Source organism: Photinus pyralis, unplaced genomic scaffold, assembly GCF_008802855.1.
Source record: "Photinus pyralis isolate 1611_PpyrPB1 unplaced genomic scaffold, Ppyr1.3 Ppyr1.4_LG6, whole genome shotgun sequence".
Classification (NCBI taxonomy): Eukaryota; Metazoa; Arthropoda; class Insecta; order Coleoptera; family Lampyridae; genus Photinus; species Photinus pyralis.
Genome location: NW_022170663.1, coordinates 8,333,316 through 8,351,087, shown reverse-complemented (window position 1 = coordinate 8,351,087; position 17,772 = coordinate 8,333,316). Strand labels below are relative to the sequence as shown.

General features: G+C 36.6%; 1 protein-coding gene across 1 annotated transcript in view; it reads left to right on the top strand.

Moving 5' to 3' along the window:
• Positions 1 to 1,294: 1,294 nt before the first annotated feature.
• The window catches only part of LOC116173231 (BAI1-associated protein 3), a gene marked incomplete at its 5' end in the record, with an annotated part of 32,766 nt that continues 16,288 nt past the window's right edge, over positions 1,295 to 17,772 (top strand). Inside the window, 2 exon segments of the mRNA XM_031490579.1 lie at positions 1,295 to 1,580; positions 12,532 to 13,010. Of these exon segments, the coding sequence (XP_031346439.1) occupies positions 1,295 to 1,580; positions 12,532 to 13,010 (765 nt within the window).

Genomic DNA, 17,772 nt, shown 5'->3' with positions numbered 1-17,772 from the left:
GGATTCTTTACGAAAGCAAATTCATACAAAACTTCTTAAGGAATTCAAAAGAAGGGTGACGCTAGATTATTTGAGGTTATTTTAGGTTTAGGAGATCGCCCTTTCAGCTACATTCAGAGGGCAAATTCACATGATTTTCCTGATTGTTAGGCACATTGGTGTTTATTGATGGGCTCCAGCATCTCAGTAAGTTTCTTCAATAGTTTTAGGAGAAACTACTTGCCTTGGGCGCCCTGAGATGAATACTAATAATAAATTTGATAAAATAAAACGTTACACTAACTTCATAAACCATAAAATTGAAACTTTTATACAGTAATTTGAGTATTAATGTACTGTTTGTAAACTTTCATCATTTAAGATTACGTTTATATATCCAACGCATTTTACACATAAAAGTTCCGTCAAGAAACTGTCGTTTAACTAAACCAGTTTGCATAACTACAGGGAAGAGCTTTGTCAAATTGATGTTTCCATTAAACTACTTGACACATTAATCCGTGACTATATGAGTTATACGTTAGGGACGTTTTGGAAAGTGCGCGACAAGTATTCGCAAAGACCCAAACTAATCTACAGCCGGATTGCTACCGATTAAGTAGCATTAAACGTAATTAAGGAAGGTCAATAATCATTTCGAGATTTCTACTCGTAAATTATCGAGAGCTATTAGTAAATACCTTTGCAGATTGGTTTCTTTAGAAATTTAAATCGAGTACAGGCAAATCCCGAGCGATTTGCAATGCTACTAAATAATTAAATATCACACTTGAGAGTTTAATTTTATTTACACTTCGGAATTTGAGAACTTGCAACTCGTAAATGTGTATTTAAAATCTGCACTTCCTCCTTCATTTACTTGTCGATTGTCGATGCGGTTCTAAACTTGTACCCGAAGGCTAATGATCGAAAAAATAACAAATTCCTGATCCACTTTTTTCTGAATTCCTTAAATTTTGTTCCTGTATTCCATCTACTACACCCTCTGCATATTTTAAATACCTCTCCAACTGCCGTTGAAATAAGGAACGAAAAACAATGAAGAAAAAATTACTAGTGCACGGAGGATTCAGAATAGTTTACATATTCTGCTTCCTTCGGGACATCCATCCGGTAGTGGATGCTCTTATTTGCGAAGTACAGAAAGTTGTACTGCAGAAATTCAATCTCGAGAAAGGTTTAGGTTCTTTTATTTCCGCAGTATAATAGGATTGACTGGATTTTTTATTTTCTGAAACAGCATCAAAAGAAGTTCAGCAAAAGCGAAGGTTGCTAATAAGTTCTTTCTCTTTAGGTTTCAGCGACCCCTACTGCATGTTGGGAATACAGCCGGTTCCGGCGCCTTCGTCGCCTCAACCGCTAGCATCCAATCGCACTCTTTCGGAAACCTGCAATGACGGGCAGGGTAATCACGAAAAGCTCCGGAAGCATCACAGCTTCAAGCTGAGCTTTAAACGTAAGGAGGGTCGCATCCGAGAACAAAGAGACAGTATCGGCGGAGCGCTACCTGCTAAATTCATACGCGCCACGTCCGTTAAATCTCATACTCTTAATCCACGATGGAATGAGAAGTTTAGGTTGTAAGTATACACCTTGCACGTAATTACATTTTCTCGTTACCTACCTTTTTATATAACCTCGAACGCTTTATTATATAAGCGAGCTAATTCCGCAGTGAGCTGCCACGCTGGGCTCCACTTAATTGCTTTTAGAAACGGATGTGATATCACCTAATATACGCTTTCGAAAAAAATGTACGTAAAACACGCGAGTTCGTCCATCCAATCATAATTTTCCGTACCTACTCGAAAGATCAAAGCTCTTTCGCTTAACTACAACATCAAGAAGGTTGAAGGGTCGAGAACAATTGATTTTAAAGCTTTCAATTAAGCGCGACCATTTCATTCTTTTTGGCGTAGATACTTAATGAAAAAGGAAATCGTGCCATTAACAGATAATGAACCAACGTCGGGGGTTCGTTCGATAGTGTCATTGGAGAGTTTGCAAAAAAACTTGTTTGCAAAACCGCAAGCTATCTAATGGAAGTGTCAGCGTGATAAATTACAATTTTGGATGCTCTGAAAATGCATCAAAGAATTCTTGTAATTGAAAATGTTTAAAGGCCGTATTTCGCTCATATTTCTTATATGGTTTTGTAAATTAGGAAAAAAATATCATGTCTTGTTACTGTTGTAGCTGTTGTGTTGGTGTCATAAGTTAACGCAGTACAAAACAGACCTTGTTCTTTTATGAATAATATTGTTCTTCTTCTTCTCGGAGTCTTTTCCTGATGTCCTGCGCTAATCTTTTCATTTCTACATATCTACCCTTGTCTACGTCCCTTCTATGTATCTAAGGCTCTGTCGTCCTACCCTTCTCACCTACCTTCTATAGCTAGCTATACTAATACTCCGCGTCTGAGCACGTGCCCTATTATTCTCTCATCTTCTCTGTTTCCACATTTCTCTATCTTCTTGTACAAGCTTCAAGCTCACATTTCGAAAGCTTCTATTCCCGATTTCACAAACGAAGGTAAGGTTAATCATTGGTTAGAACGTTAGCCACCTTTGATTATAAGGTAATGGCCGGTTTCACAATCGATAATTAAGGTTAATCAACGAGCAAAAATATTAGAATCGAAAGTATGTAATGTTCTCTCTGCTGGAGAGGACATTTAGGGAAAAGAACCACTTGAAGATGACTTTAAAAACTTTATTTACAACTCAACACCTACCTATATCTACTACATTTCGATTAATAATGACTGCACTAATCAGTTAATTAATTGTTCACGTCATGCGCAAATCATTATTTTGGACTATAGACATGAATTTGTAACCTATAAGTAGAAATCAACTAAAAGTACTACTTAAAGTAACAAAAACGAACTAGTATAGGCGCGAAGTTAACCAAAATAAATATTCTAATAAAGGTCTATGGAAAGTCGTTCACTCAATTAGTAGTAGTAGTAATAGACAAAGTGGAGAAGACAGGTCCTGTATCACTAAATGAAAATTGCCTAATAATGCCATTATTGAAAATGAAATGGATCTGGCCAACCATATGAATCAGTATTTTGCCAATGCAGGAAAAAACCTGACAGACAAAATTCATTGACCTCCTACTACGCCTCGGATTAATAAGCAGTGGCGTATTTACGGGGGGGGATGAAGGGGATATATCCCCCCTCCCCAGAAGAATTGAGTTATCATCATAGCTATTAGGTATTTAGGTAATACTCCGCTATCCACTCCGTCCACTTTAAAATAAAAGTAATAATATATAGGTATATATAGAGAGCAATTTTGGTTTTTGGTTAAAAGTCTAAAGTCACTAAAATCTAAATATTCTGTAGTACTCACTATTCACTATTCAGTGAGTGATCAGTGTTGGCAGTCAACGACTTGGCTATTCGGCATCGATCGGCAATTCGCTACATTGATGCCCAAAATAACAAATAGGTATCAGGTACTTAGTACTGCTAGTGAGATGAGGTACCTGCGTCCTGCCTTTCACGAAATGACGAAAATAAGAATTTTAAATTTTAAAAACAGGAATTTTTTTGCCCATAACTTTTGATTGAGACGTCTAATCGAAAAAGTACGAATCGTTTTGGATTCTACGCACCCAAATTGATAAGAAAAAGTTTTTTCCCGAGAAATTTTAGTGTAGTCGATTTTTGGGAAAAAAGGAAGGTAATACACTGCCTTTTTTTTGCCCAGAGAAAAAAATTGTCTCAGATCGACCGGAAAAAAGTATTTTTTCTCCAACCACCTGAATAAGACGCTATTTTGTGATAGTGTTCGGTACCTAAAATTGACGTTTTGCGGATTAATCGCTTTCACCATGGCAACTGTACAAAAGTGGATACTTTTGGTCCTAGTACCAAAAAGAAATTGACCTTGAAAGTTGACCAATTAAAAAATTACAATCACGGAGATATGTCACATTGACATCGTTTTACATTGCAGGTTGTAAGATATTTCTATATACATACAAATCAAATATTTTTGCATATTCAATGCAAATAATGATGTTACCTATACGTATGTACATGTATTGAAAATGATTTACGCTCGCTATTTTTATTTAAACCATGTGTAACGTAATTTACATATTCCGTGAACGTAATTTTAATACGTATACAACCCGCCGTCGCGCGTAACGCCATCTATACTTCAGACCCATTGCACTATTATCTGTCATTTTGAATTCAAAATTTGAAAAAGTTAATTGCAATTAATTTTAATTAAAAAACTGTATGGTAAGTTTTTTATTTCAATACAAAATATAACAATATTAATTGTTTATACAATAAAATGACTGAAACTGATAGCGACATGGATTGCACTCCGTCAGAGATTATAGAAACGGCAGAACATGCTACCTCAAGATTTGCTCCCTACAAAGTCGCGAGAGGTGAGAAGTAAGAAGTAAGAACGAATAGGTTATAAGTTAACCTAAAAACTAGAGTGGCATGACACGTGAGGACAAGAAAGCAAAAGTTCTTATAGGTACTGTAGTAGTGAAACTGTAACTGAATCTGAATTCGAATATAATTTGAAGTAAAGGAGGTTGGAGAAAAAATTTTATGTTTTATTCGTACAAAAAATGCGTTTTCGGGACTCGGAAGGTTGCTGGACTCCGCTAACGCGTCGTCCAGCAACTATCTTCCTCGTCCCGAAAACTGACATTTTTTGTACTAATGAAACAAATAACTATTCTTATAGAATGTGGCCTGTAGAATCCATAATTCCAAACAGTTCCAAGATCGGACTACTAGATCAAAAGTTACAGCCCTTTGAATTTTTTGTCGAAATTGGTTTTTTGCCCATAAATATACCTATTATTCAAAGTTTTCGTTGACTAATTAAAGCAAAAGCAATAAAGGGGCCTGTCAGCAGTAAGAAATAAAATACCGTTCTAATCTAATCTTTTTCGCCTGTACAATAATAAATAGATAAGTGACTACCAGTATCAGCAACCTGCAACCCAATTTCTATTTCTTACCCCCCCCCTCCCCCTTCTAGTACGCACTGGGTGACTGTATGTGCCACGAACTTGTTTAATCCCCCCCACCAGAATACATTTCTACGTACGCCACTGTTAATAAGTACGTAGATAATTCTATATTTTTTTTCCCAACTGATGAACAAGCAGTATTACGACTAATAAACTCATTTAATAGAAAAAAAAACCCGGGAATAGACTAAATTCAAGTAAAAACTTTACACGAAATTAAATACGAAATATCCAAACCGTTAACTTACATATTTAATCAGGTATTTGAGGAGGGCGTTTTCCCCGAGAAACTTAAAAGTGCAGTAATTATACCCCTACACAAACAGAGCGACAAAACAAACCCCTGTAATTATCGGCCTATATCCTTGCTATCCAAGATTGGTAAAATACTTGAAAAATTAATCAAATTAAGAATTGAGAGTTACCTTGGAAAACAACATTTTTTCAAATAAAATCAATTTGGATTCCGTGAAGGAGTATCTACTGAGGATGCAATGTGTGCTGTAATGAATGACGTACACAAAGCACTTGATGAAGGTAACTATGCGCTTGGTATTTTTCTGGCTCTAGCCAAAGCTTTCGATACGGTCTGTCACTCTCAGCTGCTCAATATATTGTCGGGTTTAGGGGTGTCGCATTTAGTCTCATGCAGTCTTATCTTGCGAACAGACGACAAATTGCCAAAATAGGTAACAGTTTAAATAACACAGAGGTAGTGCAATACGGGGTTCCTCAAGGAACTGCACTGGGACCAATTCTTTTTAATTTCTATATTAATAACATACTTGACATTCACACTAGTGGTAAAATATTTAGTTTTGCTGATGATACAGTTGTGTTGTACAATCACTCTTTTTGGACTTTTGGATGAAAACTATGTAAAACATGATTTTAATAAAAGTATTGATAGTTTTCATCATAACTTATTAACAATAAATTATGACAAAACTGTGATAATCCCATAATCAAAGGTTGCTAACATTCTAATATTTTTAATCAATGATTAACCTTAATCATCGTTTGTGAAACCGAGCATAAGATGCATAGTAGTCCCGGATGTAGTTCTACATTTTCTCATTCATTCACGGTTATTATTTATACTTAGTGTTCCTTAAAGACATGCTAATATTTAAGGATGTGATTCTTAGACCCATTTTAATAAAAAAAACTTCCGATGAACGTATGTCCTAAACGTTTTAATTTTTGAGATACAGGGTAGTCAAGTTTTAAAAAAATCAGTTTTTTAATAATAATAATAGAGATAATATTGCAGACTGTGCAAAAGTTTTTATTTTCTCTGCCAGTGGCGTCCGTACGGCTTTTGCATTGATAATTTTTGGAGAAAAATACTACGCCAAGGTTTCACGTATCGAGCTACACTCCAGGTCTACGTTTTTAGCAGCCTTTTCCTAATTCTGCTAGTATTACTATGTCACCGGGTATCTCAGCATATGATTGTTTCTACTGCACTTTGACCCCTAAGTTAAAATCTTGCTTTACTCCATTTATGGCTTATGCACCTTGGCCTCACCCTCTACGTTAATCCCTGCTCGCTGTTCTTTGTAAAGGTTATAAATTACCCTCCTATCTTTATATGCTATCCATGTTCCAACTAATAACCATATCGAATGCTTTTTCTAAATTTACGAAAGCCATGTAAGTTGTATTTCCTACCTTACCCTCTCCTCTAAGATTGTCACGCGTGCCACTATTTTTCCTAAACCCGAACTCGTCATCCGCCAGCCTCCCTTCGATCTTCTCCTCTGTTCTTCTATAGATTATTTTAGCTAGTATGTTTAGTACGTGAACCAGTAAGCTAATTCTCCTGAAATGTTCGCATTTTTCTGCGCTTGCTTTCTTCGAGATCATAACCAACCTACTATTTTTGAAAGTCGCCCGTCATCTGCCCTGTCTCGTATATACTATTTGTTTAGAGTCTATCCTCTCCTGCCCTATCTCTTTATTTCCGTGCCCAGAAGTTGGCATATAAACCTGAACCGCTATCGTGTCGTAGGGTTTGTTTTCTATTCTAACTGCAATGATCCTGTCACTTACTATCCGGCAGCTTTTAATTCTACTTCCTATGTTCTTGTTTAGCACAAACCCTTCTCCTGTGTGGTCCTACTCCGTACTTGAGTGTACCACTCTTCGGACCAAAAGTTACCCTGGTCTTTCCATTTAATTTGCCCGCCCTGATGTAATAGCAACAGGACTGTTTATTTTCATATAGGTACTTGATATAGAAATAATAGTATATTAAGTATGGAGAACGGTAAGGGATTTTTACCGTTCGAAGACAAAATTGTTTGGAGGAGGAGCGAAGCGACGACTCCAATTATTGTCTGAGAAGTAACCCTTAACATTCGACGTGCTTATAACATTTTTTGCGCGATCGAAATTAAATTTATGCAACCAATATAAATATGCACTAAGAAATTAACGAGCAGAATAAATCGAAATGATCGAAGTGGTATGGTGTATATCACTAGGTAACCAGTTTATTTGCCAAAATTGAAGTTAATAATTTCATAAAAATGTGCATGTATCTGATGTAGTTTACTAGCTTTGAACTTCCTTTATGACTTTATGAGCGTCTTTCTATAGGAAACAACCAGCACAAATTGTACGTTTAATGTACCTAACAATAATTAAAGATTAAATGTAATGTAAGACTGTTGATTTTTAAAAAGGCGTCGGTAAGTATTTTTGCTGTTCTGTTTTTAGATCGGTAAGTAATTTTGACGTCGTCGTAATCATAGCAACTGGTAAATTCTACCTACTGTCATGGAAACACCCATGGTAAATAGTCAGAAATGACCGATCGCGCAAAAAACAATAATAATGCCCTATTTCACAACGATGATTAGGGTTAATCATTGATTAAAAATATTAGAACGTTGGCCACCTTTGATTATAAGGTAAGATATTTTCCATTCCAATATTTTTATTCAATGATTAACCTTAAGCATCGTTTGTGAAACCGGGCATAAGATGTAGTCTCGTATGTAGTTCTACATTCTCTTATTCATTCGCGGTTATTGTTTATACAGAGTGTTCCTTAAAGACATGCTAATCTTTAAGGAGATGATTCTTGGACCCATTTTAAGAAAAAAACTTCCGATGAACGCATGTCCTAAACGTTTTAATTTTTGAGATACAGAGGGTAGTAAAGTTTTAAAAAAATCAGTTTTTTAATAATAATAGTGATAAAGTTGAGAAATTTGGTACATGTCTTCTATGCATTTTCTAATTTGCAAAAGTTTTTAATTTCTCTACCTGTGGCGTCCGTACGGCTTTTGCATTGAAAATTTTTGGAGAAAAAATACTACGCCACTGCTTTCTCTTGAAATAAAAATAATTTTTTTAATCCTCATTCATTTTTGAGCAAATTTGATCTTCTGGTTTTTCTCGGCGCATGGTTTTCGCTTAAAAACATAAAAATCGTAGTAGTAAAAGGATTTTTATTTTTTAAGCGAAAACCATGCGCCGGAAACAGAAAAACCAGAAGATCAAATTTGCTCAAAAATGCATGTAGATATATCTAATTTTTATTGTGTTTTTTTTTCTTTTTATGTTCTATACTTCTGCATTGTGACATAAAACCTGTTTTTTCAGCTAATTCCCATGGTTTTATTGTTTTTAGATAAACACTCGCTTAAAAATAAATATAAAACATTTTTTATTAATTTTGCAGTGAGAAATACTTTACAATGCGATTTCAAGGTATAATTTTTAAAGTCTATCCCCCATACCCTCTTGTGAGGGGTCTCACTACCCGTACTTTCATGCGTTCAAATTATTTACTATCGCCATTGTTTAAATGCTTTATTAAGCGGTAGAGCAAAGCGATGCAAGCTTTATAGGGGAGTCGATGGTGTCCGTCTGTCCGTGAACACGATATAACTGTCAAACGCTTGGACCGATATGTCACAAGTAATAAGCCTATTGAAAATGGGTCAAATCCAATGACCCCGTGGGGTCACGCTTCTCTGTCCCTGCCAAACGCTTGAACCTATTCTGTTCAAATTTGCACAGTTAACATACAGAGTAGCTCAACGAGAAGCATACAGAGGCTTTTAGGGTATTAAATTTAGAAATTTCGAAAAATCCTCGAACACGTCAATTTTGTATTCGAGGGGGACAACTTTTGGAATGCAAATCACGAACCCAAGTCTTCACCCCTCTACGTAGGGAGCTTAACCCATAAAATTTTAAATGGAATCCTATGGTAGGTAAATGGCACATTATTTGAAAGCCAATTTAATCGTGATTACTAATCTGCTGATTTTTAAATTCTATTGATTCGTTTCGGAGATAATTCGCATTTGAAATGGTTTTTTATAAAAAAAAACCAAAACAAATGCGAAGTCACCTTTATTAAAATTTTATTTTGACGCTTCAATTTGTTTAAACTTAAGTGAACCTGTCAGTTCTTCGAAACAAATCAATAGAATTTAAAAAGCAAAGCAGATTAGTAATCACGATTAAATTGGCTTTCAAATAATGTGCCACTTGCCATAGGATTCAATTTAAAATTTTAGGGGTTAAGCTCCCTACGTAGAGGGGTGAAGACTTGGGTTCGTGATTTGTATTCCAAAAGTTGTCCCCCTCGAATACAAAATTGACGTGTTTGAGGATTTTTCGAAATTTGTAAATTTAATACCCTAAAAGCCATCTGTATACTTATCGTTGGGCCACTCTGTATATACCACAAGTAACAAGCCAATTGAAAATGAGTCCAATCGTGGCCTACGTTAGCTTCAGGCCACCATATTAAATCTCGCTAGCGCCAGTCGGAGACATACACAAGCATGCGCTTCCCTGGCGGTTATTTTATGCAGGTACAAATGTTACTATGTTTGCTATATGATGGTAAGCATTCAATAATAAATAATGGATATTTATTTCTAAGAGAACGAAAAATAACAATTACATTAAATTCTAAAGTAATAAATAAACTAATCTAACTTCAATAGAATTAACAAGAGGTAACAAAAAATGAATATGGCATAGAAATCTAACTGAAATTAATTTAACTTTTCAATTTTTTAATTTTTCTATTTTCAGCCTATTTCTCCTTTGGTCCTTTTTTCTCTTTTTTTGGCGTCTTTTGAATCCCGTTTCAGGTTTTCGGGCGCTTATCGCTTAGGTATTATTTTTTCTTTTTCCCTAATTTAGTTGTTTTTAGTCTTTGAATAATTATTTAGCAAAATATTAGCACAGTATCGAAGACATGTTTGAATAATTTTCTCTTCACTTACACCACATTTATCACAAATTTCGGAACTGTCAACTTCCATCAACTTAATTTTATTAACAATGTCTTTTGGCAATTTACGTTTACAAAATCCTTTTCATATCTCTCAGATATTAGAATTTGAAAGCATTTAATCAGGCAATTTATTAAATACTTTGTGGGGTACTTTAAACCACCGCGATCAGTGATTTGTAAGTACTTGTAATTGACATCATCATTCATTATTTCTTCTCCTGAGCACAAACTTCACAAAGTATTTTATTTTGAAATGATTTTTGTATAACATATCCTCCTAGGTAAGCCAAAATTTTGATATCATTTTCGGTAATAACAACAGAATCCGTATCAATACCGTTAAATAACCTTCAAATTTAGATGTTCCTCTTCCTTACATGAAGCGACAAAATCTTTAATGTGGAACCGTGACTAATATAAGGTAAATAGACACTTAGAATTTTTAGTTTTTTTTCGGATTCTAATATCTGAGCCACACTAATGTGATCATTTTAGCCAGACATTCCACGATATTTACCAAATCTACCCTCCAAATCGTCAGACTGCAATTTGCCAAGAAGAAGGTATTCGAAACCCAAATTATTTAAACAGTGGTCAACTAATTTTATTAAAGCTTTTGTAGTATGAGTAATGGAATAAAATGTGTCCGTTGTCAGTTTACCACATCGTCCCGGTAAACCATTGTCCCTATTCCAATTTTCAATCCATGTGACAAATGTTTGAAGAAATTGAGCATTGTCATCATTTATTGAATATATAGCTTCTCTGGAATTATCGCGTTTTATGTGAGCGGCAAATTTTGACCTAGGGGTGTAGATGACGAATGTTGCAGCCAAAGCTGGCGGTCGTAGATTTTGTAATGTACGGACATAGTTGGTAGGTCGGTTGAATCGCCTTTAGGCGAGTGTCGGCTTCCATCGGTGTGGCACCTGCGGCAGCAATGGGGGTGACTGCCCGTTCGCAGGACAGAGCAGAGTACCTTTTCCGCCGGGGTTACCTCTCTTTTTGATGGTTGCGATTAAGCTTCGTATACACCGCTCCGGCGGTGCTCAGATAATAACGATCCGAAGTGGATGGAACATCGTTGAAAATGGCCGAAGTGGTCGTTGAAGCTCAGAACGGCTGCTCGAAGCACAATGTAGAATTATATCCCAGATCATTTCCATTTTCTAACAAGACTGTTAGCATGCTTTCATTAATGTTTCTCCGGGTTGTTTTTCTGTTTCTTTCTATGCCTCTCTTAAGTCAACTCTTTCTCCCTTCAAGCTCCAATCAAATTCTTTTCTTTTTTTACCTGCAACTTTAGCGGGACGGACGCGTGATATACTTTTGCAGCGGGATATGCAAGTATAACGTATGCGAACCGCCACATCACTATGCATACTTGCATATCCCCATGTACAGATGTTCTAAAATTCATTCTTCCTTTCAAGTTCCAATTTAAATTTTACACAAGTTCCCTTACGGTTCCTTCAACATCTTTGAAGTGCACCTCAAGTTATCCTCAATGTCCCCTAAACAATTTTCAATTTTCTGTAATAATGTATAGTTTCGGTAAGCGCAGAAGACAGCATGGATCACGGTCCGTGAGCATGGATAGCATTGTTTTTACCATGAGCTCAAAATCAATCTTTGCGTTAGAAGCTCAACTTTGGCTACAAGGGTCCTGGGTTCGAATCCCAGGTAAGGCATGGCTGTTTGTGATTATATAGTGGGCTGAGTGGGAAGAGTAGCAAATTGCTAACACTCCGCCCACTATAAAATAAAGGCAATAAAATAAAATAAATAAATAATCTTGAAATTTAGATTCGCCGAGTAATGATGGAAGTTTGTTAATTTGAAAATAGATGGAATTTCGATTTCACATACAGTTCATAAACTTATTAGTGGTCTCATTACTGCAAATACAGAAATAGTGCATTAATCCGAACATGGTAGCTTGAAATTTGTTTGTTGGACAATGACAACCCTCGGGTGTACATTGCAGTCAGCGGCAAATAAGTTTAGAAAGGAAAAAAGACTGCACTGATGTTTGCGAACTTTCGAATTCATATAAAGCTTTTAAGGAGAGTTGACGATAATTTTTAAAAACATTCGTTCCCATGGAAATTATGTGTCATTTAATTTACTGGTAAATGGAAGCATGTGCGGACAAGTATCCAAACCACGTTGAAACTATTTTGACGTGCACAAGCACGTCCAGTTTCGATTATACGAAATGCACATTTTTGTTTCAGCGACATCGACGACCCGAGCAGCGACTCGCTCCATTTAGACATTTGGGACCACGACGACGAGAGTTCTGTACTAGAGGCCGTCAGTAAGCTAAACGAGGTACGCGGCGTTCGCGGCTTGGGTCGCTTCTTCAAGCAAGTTTGTCAATCGGCACGGCAAAGTTCCCAGGATGACTTTTTGGGGTGCGTTACGATTCCATTATCGGACATTCCGTCGACCGGTTTAGAGGGATGGTTTAAGCTGGAGGCGAGATCGCAGCGAAGCTCCGTACAAGGAAGAATACGGCTGAAGATGTGGCTTTCGACGAGAGAAGATCGAGGTATTTCGGAAGAGGACAATTGGACCGAAGTTAGGCAACACGAAAGCTTATACGCGATCTTCGTGGATTACGAACTGCGGAATTGGACGGAGGAGAGTTGGACGTGGTCTGGTGATTTACCGGGACCGGCCCTTACCATATTACATCAGCAGGCAGTTCAAGGTGGGTAAAATTGGCTTACCACTATTAGACATACGAATTTACTTGACCTTTAATTCTTGACCAGTTACTATTTTCGACATGGTACGGTAACTAAAAATGTACGGAATAGTTGCCTACTTGCAATCTGTATACAGAGTGGCCCAACGAGAAGTATACAGAGGGCTTTTAGGGTATTAAATTTAGAAATTTCGAAAAATCCTCGAACACATCAATTTTGTATTCGAGGGGGACAACTTTTGGAATACAAATCACGAACCCAAGTTTTCACCTCTCTACGTAGGGAGCTTAACCCCTAAAATTTTAAATGGAATCCTGTGGTAAATGGCACATTATTTGAAAGCCAATTTAATCGTGATTACTAATCTGCTTTGCTTTTTAAATTCTATTGATTCGTTTCGGAGATATTCGCATTTGAAATGGTTTTTTCCCCTGATTTAAGTCCTTTAGATTACTTCTTCTGGGGATATTTAAAGAATAAAGTTTATGCTACTCCGCTCAGAACATTACAAGGGTTGCGAGCACGTATAACCATAGTGTAAGAATAGAATACACTATGGTATAACAACAATTTCGAGCGATTACCCCTGAAATCTTGCAACAGCGGAAGGCAATTCGAGCAGTTATTGAAATAAATGTTGTTTGTTTAAAGTTATTTGTTATTTTTTTCACAATTTAAACCTTTTTTAATACAAGGTGACTTAGATCGCATTTGTTTTGGTTTTTTTTAGAAAAAACCATTTCAAATGCAAATATCTCCGAAACGAATCAATAGAATTTAAAAAGCAAAGCAGATTAGTAATCACGATTAAATTTGCTTTCAAATAACGTGCCATTTGCACTATACTTCTCGTTAGGCCACTCTGTATAGTATTCACAATGTTCCGAAATCGAAAAGAAATATACAGACAATGTCTCAGTGGAGAACATTTCCAAGGCGAACTCATGGGGGGAATGTTCCAGGTGGAGGTCCATACTGTAGAAATTTTTCCCAAGAGACCGCCTGGGAATATTTGTTTGCTTCCTCAGTAATACTTTATTCTTCCCAAAATAATTTCGCCTCAATGAAAATTCATGTACACCTGTACACAGTATTTTCGGATGAATATTCGGAGAGGAAATACTGAGGAGAGTGCACACTTTCAGAAAGTCCAACACGGGAAGGGCTGAATTATCTGGGAGTAGTCTCTGGAACGAAATTGCCCGGGAACGCAAAGAATGCAATTCAACATTTTGCAAATTCTTTATTTAAATTGCAATTGATACCTGTCCTGTAGGCACAACAGGCATAGATTTTACTAAATCTAGGTCACTTATCACTTGCGATGACGTATTAGGTCCACCATGATTTGGACGTTATTAATGACGATCTCGAAATCTTGGAAATAGTAGAAGTGGGGCTTCCTCCTCAAATTTTTATTAGGTCAAATAAGAATAATAAGAATCACACACAGAGAAATATTGTTTTTTTCCTTTGTGGGTATTTCTTCTCCAACAATTTAAGCTTTCACATCGGCAAATGATGCGCCTCGTTCAGATGATCTTTCCACCCTTAGAGAGTACCCTCCTCCAACACTCCATTCTGCAGATATTTGCACTGAAAGTTTTGACATACCTTTCATTAGAATACCGTGAAAGGTATAACGTGTATTCCCCCCCCCCCCCTCGCCACCATCTTCTAATTAGTTGGTCTGAGAGCAATTGGTCACATGTAAAAGTTATGCACGTTTTACTTTCAAAAATAGGATCTCAGGAAATAATTCATAGGGGAGGAAGGCCTAAAGACAACAAATTTTGATGGCCTTCTGGTACACCTTCAAGGTATAAGCTACCTATTACAAATAATTTCAGGAATCTAGGAAAATTCGCCTAAAAGTAGTTCAAAACCGCAGAAGTGGATCCGGGCGGACAGACAAAACCATCTTAAAATGAGCTAAAAAAGTATCGCGAATATCAGTAATGTTGTTGCAAAGAGGGCACTTGTCCCCTCTGGCAAAATCCAAAAAGGCTTGGCGAACAGGCAAAAAGCACCCTTGTTATAGAACCACGCAATTTACAGTTTTTCCGTTACATTGCCCACATCCTATCTTTCCAAAAATGTGTAGTACGTACAATCTGCTCTCTGTCACCGAAATTGGGGGCGAGCAAAGTTAAAAGTGTTATATTGACAATGTGCCCTCTTTGAAAAGTTTCTCTGGATCCGCCACTACTTCAGTTAAGTTTAAGAATTGCCTAACAGTTCTGTTGTTCGCATTATTGTACAGCTTCTTTAAAGAAACTTCTGTTCTTGGGAGTAGGTTTGTAGACCTGATCACCTCCACAGCAGTTTTCTTCCAAGTAGTTTCTTTATCCTTCTAGATAACTGCATATATTCTTTTCTTTTCGATAATGTGTCTTATTTTACTATAATGTAAAATAAAAATTCGATACAACTGAATACCGTACGATCCTCGAGATTGTTTTTGGGCTGTAACTTTTTGGCCTGATAGTCTACGTAGTTGAAAAGCCGTAGCGACCTTTCTTATATATTTAAGAGCAAGTGTATACCAATTTTCAAAACGTTTCTAAACAACGACAGACAGACACCAATACAAAATTATAAACGACCTCGAGGATCGTTAATAATGGCTTTTCCGATATAGAAAAATTAGCTCTTCGCGTTCTTTTTCCCTCAGGTTCTTTGCACTGCTCGTTTTCCTACGCACAATTACAGAGTACGTTTTAAAGTGAAATTAATTTATAAGTTGTTTATATTTTGAGATGCGCGATGTTGTCAAATTGGAATTACCTTAAGCAAAACTTAGTTGGAAATGAATTTTATTTTTCATGATCTCAATGAAGGGCCTTTTTAATACTTGTTTACTTCTGTGTGTTAAAAATCTGTACTGCGGTCTGTCGAGTAATCTTCGAGCCTTCTTCCTTTGTTGTCTTCAATCTGCTATCGATACTCTCCAAATTTCTTTTCCAATGGGTCCCTCTACACTCATCCCTATCTTTTTTCCTGCAATTGTCATTCACCGAAGCCGTCGAACAACTATCCGAATAACCCTAAGGAACCAGACACCAGTTATAACCAAACAGTTAAAATTTAATTTCTGCTTTAAATATACCTACGTTCTATTTAAAAAAAACATTTAAATCATTTCAATCACCGTACACTAATTTTTGTGTTAAATTAAGTGTAGTCAAGGTTATTTAATTGTGCCCTAATAGTGTTAAACGAGATTAAAAAAAAATGTGCTATTGTTTGCGTTTTGGTCGTCCGTCCATCCGCCCGAACCCACTTCTGCCGTTTTGAACTACTTTTAGGGAAATTGTCCCAGAGTCGTTGAATTTACTGCAGCAGGTAGCCTATACCTTGAAGGTGTGCCAAATGGCCATCAAATTTCGCTGTCTTAAGGGGGGGGGGGTATATATTATATTCCCTTATATCTTCAGAGCGGTTTGTCGGAAGAGAGTACTCCCAAAGGTCGATTGGGACGTCTGGAAGAAATAATCAATTGGTGATGTTAAAGCTTTAAAAGCGAATATGTCGCATCCGGTTTGTTGGAGGAAAGTACTCACAAAGGTCAAATGAAACACATTTACTTTCATGCAATTACTCGTATCTGCGGAAGGGAAGAAGGGAGTACTTTAAGGGCGGAAAGATCATGTAAACGAAAATGTTGGAGGAAAGTACCGACCAAGGGAAAACATTAATAATCTAGGAGGAAGCCAAACATCGATAAATATAGCATGCTATACTACCTTATTATTTACTAAGCTATTTCGGTTTCAAAAAAGCGCTTTATTATCTGCACAAGATCTGTGCACAATTTATGAACCACCACTACCACCACTATCAAATGGGAGTTGGTCTTTGCTGCTTCCATACCCACAGCAATTCCTGCGCTTTTTGGAAAGTGAGTGGTGTCTCCACGAGCAATCGTTGTCGGATCGTTTTACTGTTCAGCCCGAAGGCTAATTGATCTTGAAGGTTTTCTTTACAATTTTTCTCCAAATTTGGTCTTTCGCTAATTTTTCAAATTTTCATTAATTCTCCTGTTGAAAGTGAAAGTTTACGAGCTCTGATTGACCCCCTTCATCATTATTAAGCGGTAGAGCAAAACGATGCAAGCTTTATATCCGTGAGCACGATAACTGTTGACATATACCACATGTAAGAAGCCTATTGAAAATACATCAAATCTCTGCCGCTTTTTTAGATGCACTTTAGGGGTTTATTCATTTGGAAGTGTTTGTTTTTACGAATCTCTAAACTCCCATAATCATCTAATAAATTTTTACTATTTACCTGTTTAACTAGGCAAATAAGAATGAATGAATGAAAAAATCTTTATTAACTTTATATTCACACAAACTAAAACTATACCTACTCAAGTATTTATACACAAGATTTACCATACATATTTTGCATTTCTATTTACTTTTAATAAAGATAATAAAGAAACTAGAATTAAACCCGAGGCTAATAAGCATGTTTGGGTTTTACACATATACTTTTTCATGCTCACTATAGCAGAGTGAGAGGACGGACCGGTCAATATTGCTTCTTTAACCCTGAAAGATGCACCTGCTGGAGAGAAGGGAACATACATCCGCATTAGTGCGATAGTGAGGTTCTGCTGAAGTGAATATTCAAACGCGAATAGTGAAAATTTTTCGGAAACATTCTCAATGTGGACAAATTTTGTGGGGCAAACATTTCGCGGGAGATTTTCTTAGGTAAATTTTCCGAAGCAACTATTACACCGGTCTACAGCAT